We start from the raw sequence: 10701 nt of genomic DNA on the forward strand, positions 1-10701 counted from the left end.
ATTAAAATTTTCATGAATTTTGAAAATTTGATGAAAAATTAAAAACTAGAACTATTTTATTATCATTTTCTTTATTTTATTTTTGTGACACCAATGTGGAAATAGTCTCTATATCGAAATTACCGTTTTAAGTGTGCGAATCCCGGTGCGTAAAAATTAAACGTTTTTAGTGTTAAAACATACGGCCATTAATGGGGAAGCATTTTCCCAGTGTCCCCCGTCCTCCACCACAAGCGAAACCGTATAAATAGCGACTACAGGTACGGCCTTTCACCATAGAAGAACGTGCCTCATATCCAACCAAAGTCAACCATCGATCGAGGCGCGTAGAGAAATGGCTCCAGTCTCACTCCCCTACGCTCACTGCGAGAGTAAGTTACGAGCTCTCGCCGGCCAGGCTGAGGGATTCGGCCGCCTTGCTACCGGTGGTCTTCATGGAGCACTCTACTGCGTTACTACTCTGGCAGGTGTATATATAAATATATATACTTTCTTGATTACTCATCATACATACACATTCTCTTTTCATATTGATCATGATCATTGATTTGACATGGAAATCAACCCATGTTTACTACTGTTATTGTCCTTACTGGTTCGCTTTGACATAATTTAAGTTACGAAATTGTGGATATGTGGTTATTTTGGATGATTCCTGAAAGTTTTGGAAGGAGATCATGAGTTGCCTTTTATGTGCTTATGTATGTGAAATATTTTCCTGCGATGAAAATTAAGTAGCTTAACCAAATTAAGCATACAACCAGTTTAAATCATGTATTGATGAAATGCATGTATATAAAAAGGCTTCTGATTTGTTGTAGATGATGGTCCTGGGTCGCTTCGTGAAGCATGTAGCAAGAAAGAACCTCTGTGGATTGTTTTTGAAATTTCGGGTGAAATCAAGCTCAAATCTTTTCTACCTGTGTCTTCATATAAAACAATCGATGGTAGAGGACAATGGATTAGGATCACTGGCATGGGCCTTAGGTTGGCCCAATGTGAACATGTGATTATATGCAATTTAGAGTTTCAAGAAGGCAGAGGACATGATGTCGACGCCATTCAAATCAAACCAAACTCAAAGCATATATGGATTGATCGCTGTAGTCTTAAGGATTATTCAGATGGACTTGTTGATGTTACTCGAGGAAGCACAGACGTCACTATTTCACGGTAATTAATTAATCAGCTACTTAATTATACTCTTTAGTATATATGTTTGTATTTCACCAACGTACGTTGTAATTTACTTTGTTCATGCATGCATGCAGTTGTAAATTTGGGTACCATGACAAGACGATTCTTATTGGAGCAAACGCTGCTCATTGTGATGACAGAAATATCCGTGTTACTATTCACCACTGTCTCTTTGATGGAAGTCGTCAGAGGCTTCCACGTGTTAGGTTTGCCAAAGTACATCTGTACAACAACTACACCAGATACTGGGCGATCTATGCTGTGGGTGCCAGTGTTGATTCAGAGGTTAAATTGCTAACACAACTTTTAGAGATCCTTGTTTGTGTTAATTAGATTGGAAATAAATATTATATAGTATATAATAACTTTTTATTCTTCTTCATACAGATATACTCACAGTGTAATATTTATGAAGCCGGACGCGATTGCAATGTGGCTTTTAAATATATCCCTGAAAAGGTAATAAATAGAAGTAAAAACCATAAATAACCATATCCATAGGGACTTATGTTGTAAATTATGTAGGCTGGTGACAAAAATGCGCCAACTGCTGGCGTCATTGTATCCGAGGGAGACCTATTTTTAGGTGGAACTCAGTCTGGCTTGAAACCTGGGAACTGCTCATTCCGTCCAAGCCAATACTACCAAACATGCACGGTTGAACCTGCAACAATGGAGCTTAAAAAGGCTCTCGAGTGGTTTGCAGGATGGCAACGTGTTCCACGTCCCGGGGATTGGTAGTTTTCCAATCTCGAAAACCAGGTATATGATATGATATGCTTTTGATTATCTTAATGGGTGCAATTAGTTAGGGTTTAGATCAATTAACACACATATACAGATAACAATATATATTTTAGTGGGCTATATATCATAGAAATTGTACATCATGCATATCCAAATAGCAAGATTTCTTTGTATAATGTCTACCCTTAATAGACTAAAGAAAATTGTAATTATCTAACTAACAAATTGATTGAACCAATGCATCTATGTTAATTTTGTGTGTGGTGCAAAATTGAAAAGAAGGGAAAATATAGAAATCTAGGTACTAGTTATTCTAATTTATCTAGATTGGTCATGAAAGTTTTTGTTGTACATTTTGGGTTCCTAAAATTTTGTTTTTCCATTCTTTTGGTACATCATTATTATTAAGGAGTAACGAAATAAGTAGATTTTTTTTTCTCTGGTTGCTAATTAATTTTGTTTTACACATTATGACTCTGGAAAAGAAAATATTATTTTCTTATGCTTTTATACAGTTTTTGGGCATTAATACAGTTACTAATATATTTTTATTTATTATCAATAGTAATTAAATTATAGTATTTTATGATATATTTTCAAATTCTATACATAATATCTGTATTACAGTTTATAATAGAGATAATTAACACAACAATATGTTTACTATATTTGGTAGTGGGTTAAAATACATTTTGTAATTTTATTCTGAAATGATATATTTTGTTAATTAACCAAGTTTCACATTTTTATAATTTATTAAAGAATTAAAAATTCAAAAAACGAGTATTAAACATGTAACCTGTACATTTTGACTAACACATAAATTTTTATATCATAATGTATTTCAATTTATTAATACTGAACTAGAGTTACAAATAAAATGGTGAGATATAAAATGATGTAATTAAAAATATGTAAATGTACTGAAATACGTTGTGAAAAAAGTTATTTTTACACGATTTTATTGGTAACCATATATTATAATTGGTATGCCACTATTCCATAATGACTTTTTAGTTGTTGCTAATATTTATTGCAATACATAAAACTAATTATTTGTACATCTAGATAAGAGATAGAAATACATTGTGATGAAATAAATAAAAAAAAAACATAAATTTACTTATTTATTTATTTAGTAAGAGACCCTATGAGTAAAAAAGGTATCGTTGTCATTTTGGAACACAAAAAACCGATTTCAGTACTGACGCAAATTTATTGTTGAGGGACATATATATCTATATTCACTGTATATGAAAAAACTTTCATTACCGATCTAAAATATGAAAATAGTTTTTTTGAACGACAACTTAACTGGTTAGATATTAGTGTTAATACTCTAATTCTTATTAGCACCAAGGATTGAACCGTGGTATCTCCGTTATCCCATACTAAGAGGCTAAGCCTCTACCAATTGAACTATTCCCAAGCTAAAACATGAAAATAGTTAATTGATAGGTTAATTATATTTTTGTTTATTTTAACAAAAGACTTAACAAAAAAATCAATAGAAAAGTGTAAAGATGCCAACATTGTTATCGGTATCAAATATCACTATTATACACAGAAAAGTGTAAAGACACCCACATTGTTATCTGTATTATCTATCAAGTATCACTATTATACAAGCCATTAGGAGAGAGAGGGAGTGCCGGAAAATTTCATTTATATCGTTACAAACTTTAAATATTATTTTTATATCTTTATAAATTTTAAAGCTACATATATATATATCCTTACAAAACTATAAAATTTACATCTATTAATCTTTTTATTTAAAAAATCAAAATACCAAATAATATTACTAAACTACCCTCCCCATATTAAAGATTAGTATTAAACCATTTATAATTAGAAATAAACCGTTTATTATTGAAAAGCTTTAAAATTCGTTTTGTTCCTCTTCAAAATTATTGTTCTGTTTTTTCCTCTTCAAAATTGTTCTTCTCCATTAATGAGATAATAGCTTCACATTCATTTTTTTTATTCCTACTAACTAGTCTATAACCTGTGGAAACCATGGTTATAAAATCAATTGAACTTTTATAGTAAAAATTCAGAATTATTACTCAATTATTTTAAATAAATTATTAATTTAAGAGATATTTTTTTAGTTATGCGAAATTATAATCGTTGATTCAAATAAATATGTAAAATTAATTTTTAATATATATTAGACATTTTTTATTTGTGAATTAATGAAAACATTAATATAAAATTTAATTTTTAAAATAGAGAATAAATACATTGACAAATAGCAGCACATTAATAATGATGTCTAAAAAATTTAAAAATGAGAACTAATATATTGACAAGTGACAACACATTAATTAAAATGTCCAATATGATGACACATAACAAAAAAAACTACTCTTTTATTAGTATAAGGATGGACCATTGAATTCTCTATTTATACGTCACCTTTTAATTTTTATGAAGATCTTCAACTTAAATTTATATGAATGGAATGAGAAAGGATCAACAAATGGAAAACATTTCCTTTGTAAATATGTGGACTCACCAAACTGTATCCATATATGATAAACCCCCACCTTCGTCCTTTCTTTTTCTAAAATCTCTCATTTCTCTTTGCAGAAATAAGGAAGAAATAATCGACATAAAATTACAATCTTAGAAAAGCTTTTAATATTAAATTGATTTAATCTTAATTAAATTATAAATTTGGATATAAATGTGAATTTTATAGTTTGAAAAGGATATATATATATGTAATTTTAAATTTTATAAGGATATAGAAGTAATATTCAAAGTTGGTAAGGATACTGTTTTACAAAAATGGTTCCTTCTTAATATATATGTTTACAAATGAGTAAATTATACGAATGATCTCTATGGTTTAGGATTATTTGTGTGTTTGGTCCATAACTTTTTTTTTTTAACTTGGAAGGTTCCTATTGTTTCTTTTCGTTACGCCTTTGGTCCCTGCCATATCTAAAAATACTATTTTTCCATTGATTTTTTAATTTATATAAATAAAGACAACCCGACCTCACCATTCACCTTATATTACCTACCCTATCATTTTCTCTATTTAAATAATAGTGTTTTTCGGTAAGACAGGGACCAAACACGAAACAAAAACAAATAGGTGACCAAACGCGTAACAAAAACAAACAATATAGACCTTCCAAGTAAAAAAAAATAAGTTAGGGACCAAACACGTAAATCATCCCAAATCGTAGGGACCATTCGTGTAATTTACTCTTTACAAATATGTCCATGTTTAATAAAAAAATTTATAAAAATGGTCATCTCTTTCATAAATTTACAGAAATAGTGCTTGCCTAATCAACAATTTACAAAAAGGGTCCTTGTCTTTCACGAAGTTATAAAAACAATCCTATATAATAGTGCATTTACATAAATTTCCTTTCTATTTCATAAAAATAAAGGACTTGTCCTTATCTTTTACAAAAGTATTCAAATGGTTCATGGCTAATAGAGAATTTATAGTCATGGTCTCCATGTTTCACAAAAATTACAAAAAATAGGCCGTATATAAGAGGTCATTATTAAAATAGTGTCGGAGATTAATAAATCTACTGCAACGCACGAGCCATCCCGCTAGTTCCACATATATATCGGGCCTTATGTATTGAGATTTTTTTTGCAATATTTTATTTTAAGATATAACCTTAAATGCTTGTAACAACAATATACGAATATCATGCATTTATTTTCTTTTATCATGGATATCGAAAAAATCCTATAAGTAATTTCAATTATATAAAACAATTTAAGCATATATCTACCCATGCTAATGAATTTAAATTCACAAGAGGTAGGTCATAAAACCAAAATAACTCTTAAAACAATATATATATATATATATATATATATATATATATATATATATATATATATATATATATATATATATATATATATATATATATATATATATATATATATATATATATATATATATATATGGTGAGGTTCAATAGAGAACCATAATTAATCAAGGAACCAACGAGCCAATCTTTTTTTCAACTTTTAGAACTTACTTTTTATAAAAAAAAAAAACTAAAAATACAGAAATTCATAACTTTTTATCATTTTTCCAATGATATAAAATTCGATTTTTTTTTACGTCAAATTCACAATGTGAATCTTCGAAAATTCACAATGTGAATCCGGATTTACACGGTGAATCCGAAAAATCTTTTTCACATTCACAATGTTAATTTATGAATTTAGATATTTTTAGATTTTTTTTTCGATAAATAATAAGCTCTAGAAATTGAAAAAAAGATTTGGTTCCTTGAAGAACCCTTAATTATAGTTTTCTATTGAACTTTTCCCTATAATATATATATATATATATATATATATATATATATATATATATATATATATATATATATATATATATATATATATATATATATACACACACTTATGAGCACAATTTTTTATATAAATGAATATAGTTATTTTTATGTGGTTCTATGGTTCTAAGTTTTACTTAGTTCTATATTCTTTCTTTTCAAATCACCGTTTAAGCTTTTACTGATGTCTGTTACTATTTATGGCATATAGGCAGGAGCATGGATGGTGATACATGTTGATGTTGGTACTTGTCTCCTTGTGGCCATGCATTAGACTAAACATATATTGTATGTCACGAAAATTAGAATAAAACATACTATGAACCTTTCCAGATACAATATTATACATGATATAGTATCCCATAAGTGTTAAGTATGTATAATGTGTATGTTATTTTGCATGTATGTAATTTAATAATGTCATGATGAATGGGAATAAAGCTTCTTTTGAAGCTCTTTGAGCTAGAGTTTCGCTTGTTAAATTGCATACATTTGTATGTTAGTTTGTGTATGTGAGCCCATCTTGTAAGAAAACATAAAACTAGAGTTCAAACACATCGAAATCTTATCAAACTATCTAAGTTGAATCGACTTGAAAATGTTCATATTACAAGAGTTTATGTCCATGAACGAGTTTAATGTATGGCAAGGTGGGTCCATTGACCCACCTAAAACTTTAAAACTTACTACAAATTATATACCTAAAATTTTACGATCCACTTTAAATTTTTTTGAAAGACCTACCTTATAGTGTCGGAAAAAAGAAAGGAAAAAAGAAGTATAGACTATAGGCAATAAAATGTATAACATATTTATGGCAAAAAGGAGTCCCACATCGACTCCAAGAAGAAAGTTGTAGAGGGTTTTCCATTATAAATAAATGTTTTCTTTTTTTCAAACCTTCATACGTAACACCTCTCACTAGATCCTATGAGAAATCATACTTAAATTTTTTTTTTTTGTAATTTTCCCAAAATTTTCAGATTTATTTTTGCATAAAATCTATTGGTCACGAAATAGTAAACTCTAACTAAGTTTGAATACTAGTGGGGTTGTTAACAATCAATATATCAAAACAAGATTCAAGCATACACTACATTTTCTGTGGTCTTCAAAAAATCCAAGCTCATGCCTAACTCAAGATAGGGCCTTCAATCTGAATACAAATCAAATAAGTTAGGCAATGAATTTTTCTAGCTGGTGAGTCACCCAAGGCTAATTCATTTAGAGTATGGGATGACAATTGAACTTACTTGAATCAAATCTCCAAAACCAACAAATAAAATGCATAAACTTTGGGATTTATCAACCTAATCAAAATAAAGGGTCTTATATGCCCTAAAAGTTTAACTCTAACAATTATATTCTAAAAAACCCAATAACCCTACAATATATGAAAAGGGTGGTGAAATCATACATAAATCATATGCTTAGTGTCATCAAGGAATAGGAATCACTACTAACTATTCTCCCATAAAAACAAACAAACATTAGGCAATTAGGGGAACCACCACTCTACGCCACATAAGGGGAAGCGAGAATCCATGAGTACGTGAGGATTATCTAGAAATCTATTCTAAAACGAAAAACAAATAATATCTAGTATCTGGGATCTCACAATCACAACCCATCCTAGAATGATATGCACTAGTAGGATGATTTAATCATTTTCAAAAAATATACGCTCTTTACTTTTATAACCAAACCAATTTTGAAAAAAATGACATTTCATGTGCATGTAAAACAAAAGTATTTTAGAATATTATCATTTCATGAATTCACATATAATCTACATTGTAATCAAGGCTTACATAAACTTTAATATATTGAAAACCTCGCAAAACTCATCAAAACACATAAAGCAAGGTTGACGATGTGTATTCCCGATAACTCACATTATTTTTGGTGTTATGTTTCTACACCTCATTCATCATATACATTGTTCTTATACGCCACAACATCATGCTGGTCTAGAGAGAAAAATAGACATTTGATGAATATGGCTAGATCTTTAATCTTGTAATCAAATCTACTTTTGAATTTAAGGGCGGTGTTGTGTTAACAACAACTTTTTTGATAATAGGGTTCCTAATTTTTTTTTATAAAAAGTAAGTCTCCACTTAAAATCATTTATAAAATAAAAAACTAATTTGGGTTTTCTTAGTGTTTCCAATGTTTTGCTACCTAGCTAACCATAACTAATAAGTTTGCAATAAGATCTGAAAATATGTTTTAATTAGGTACTGAAATGTATAAAAGGTTTAAGAACATCTATGTGTTAACAACTATGTTTTCTATTCTAGAGATATGAAGTTTTACATGTCAATTTTTTTTCCTTTAAAGATGAGTTCAGTGGGTGATTCTTTTAGTTCTGATGTTGGTGATTTTGATTATATATATATATATATATATATATATATATATATAGAGAGAGAGAGAGAGAGAGTTAACATTACCATAAATGGTCATGTTAAATGTAACATACATCATAAACGAGACGTTGTCTCGTCAGGACTTTGGCCAAGAGTCTAACACCACGACGGCAATACGTTTCCCTCCATGAAGGATGAATATCCCCCGCAATCTTCTCATTCACTCACGACCAATCAGGATGTGACATAAAGCTTAGGTGACGCCCATAACTGACGTCACCAGGCAGTTAGCCATCATGGACGTGATCCTCCTAGTCAGAGGAGGCCACGTTTCACGCTGATCGGACGAGGTCCTGACAATCCGTTAGAGGCAGGCATTTAAGGATCTCCTCCACCTCAAGGAAGGGATCCATATTCTCTCTCGCAAATTTTATCCTAAAATTACCTCTCTCAGAAAACTAACTTGATCTTCAGAGCAACGTCTCGGGAGAACACCCGAACGTCCTTTAACGATTCTTCTTTGTGTTGTGTTCTCAGGAAAACTATCAAGGCATATCCATCTTCCGACATCCACACCCCTGTTGAACATGTCAGAACATTTGGTGCCATCCGGACGTATCCTCAGAGTGATACAACCAATAAACGATGTTGGTTCTTTGCAAAAAGGGGATCTACACCCAATAACATTGGGGACAACGGTAGAAGAACTGTTCAAAATACCAGTAACGTTCAACAACGACCATCATCACGAGTATAAAATAAGGTGCTAATGGCATAGGTCCCACCAATAGCGGCAGAAATAACAGAACCAAACCAGAGCAGTTCCCGATAACCACCGTCGGATGTTCTGCTTCCTTAGATGGTGATATTGCATCCCGATCTGTTGCAGAGAAATCCATATGACAGCAAATAGCTAGGTGCTCACCATATCTAACTCTCGTAATATTAGCACACCTCATTACGCCGAAGACGAGATTAAGGCGCTCTCGAGAAACCTACTCAATATTAGTCTCTCAAGAAGCGATCCTAGACCATTGAACTGGGATCCATGAGACCCACTCCTTATATCTGGGTTCATTCGCAACACGAAGGTTCATCGAATATACATCAACAATGGTAGTTTCTGATGGGTTTGAGCCATAAGAACATTCATATGTGCACATACAAACCCTAATGCTTGGATCTAGGTTTCTCTAATTGAACTTGCAATGTATCCAAGACTTTGATCAATAGATCTAGTATAATAACATAAGAAAACAGATCTAAAGGATTACCTTAAGTATCTTGCTTGAATCTTCTTGTCCTTGGAGCTTAGAGTCACAATTGTCACTCCTCTAATGGCTTACAAACACCAACTTAGCAAGAGGATGATTAGAGAGAGAGAGAGAGAGGAGTGGGGGGGGGGAAAGTCGGCCAGGGTTTCTTCAAAAGCAAGAGTGCCGATTTCCTTGACCCCATGGGTCTATTTATACTATTAAGGCTCCTAGGGTTTCACCCTTAAACCCTAATTGGATAACTTAGGCCCTAAGTAATCCAATCTCCCTAATGATAAGCCTTGGATGATTTCTAGGTCCTTCCAAACCCCAAACCCGTCCACCCCTTATCCATAAGGAATTATAGCCCAAAGTACAACTATCATACAATTGACAGGTTATGCCTTTTTATTTAATTAATCTCTTTAAGTCACCAAATTAATCCCTAATTAATTTATGACTTATATTAATCAAATAACAATATTATTATTCCTTATATTATTCTCATAATATATTAATAATATTTCTTCTCTCATTATAAACCATCCTATCAAGTTGCTATGGTGAAGGCAACCCAAAAGGACCATGCACAACCGGGTCAAATACTTGCCAAATATAGTTGCAGCCTTAGACACTATTCCAACAGTCTCCCACTTGGATAAGTCTAGTAACTATATACACAAGCATAATCCGATTAGCAATCGTAGATCTCAAAGACGCTGTCAAACTCTGATCTTATCAATCTTGTCCTTTAGATAAGGGATCGTACAGTCCTCTGTT

At 31.2% G+C, this 10701-nt stretch overlaps 1 protein-coding gene across 1 annotated transcript; it reads left to right on the forward strand.

Annotated features, from left to right (window-relative positions):
- The first annotated feature begins 268 nt into the window (after window positions 1-268).
- On the forward strand, window positions 269-6761 carry LOC111887544 (putative pectate lyase 11). Its single transcript, XM_052770808.1, has 6 exons — window positions 269-467; window positions 822-1173; window positions 1272-1482; window positions 1585-1656; window positions 1723-1959; window positions 6508-6761. The coding sequence occupies exons 1-5, from the start codon at window positions 335-337 to the stop codon at window positions 1936-1938; spliced, it is 984 nt and encodes a 327-aa protein (XP_052626768.1). The 5' UTR covers window positions 269-334; the 3' UTR covers window positions 1939-1959; window positions 6508-6761.
- The last annotated feature ends 3940 nt before the right edge of the window (window positions 6762-10701 follow it).

The sequence above is a fragment of the Lactuca sativa genome, chromosome 1 (assembly GCF_002870075.4).
Source record: "Lactuca sativa cultivar Salinas chromosome 1, Lsat_Salinas_v11, whole genome shotgun sequence".
Taxonomy (NCBI): Eukaryota; Viridiplantae; Streptophyta; class Magnoliopsida; order Asterales; family Asteraceae; genus Lactuca; species Lactuca sativa.

Excerpts from the sequence above, each read along its gene's own strand:
- LOC111887544 (XM_052770808.1), top strand. The coding sequence starts at position 335 with ATGGCTCCAGTCTCACTCCCCTACGCTCACTGCGAGAGTAAGTTACGA. Across the intron at positions 1,174-1,271 it reads ACAGACGTCACTATTTCACG|TTGTAAATTTGGGTACCATG; the intron begins GTAATTAATTAA and ends GCATGCATGCAG. Across the intron at positions 1,483-1,584 it reads GTGCCAGTGTTGATTCAGAG|ATATACTCACAGTGTAATAT; the intron begins GTTAAATTGCTA and ends TTCTTCATACAG.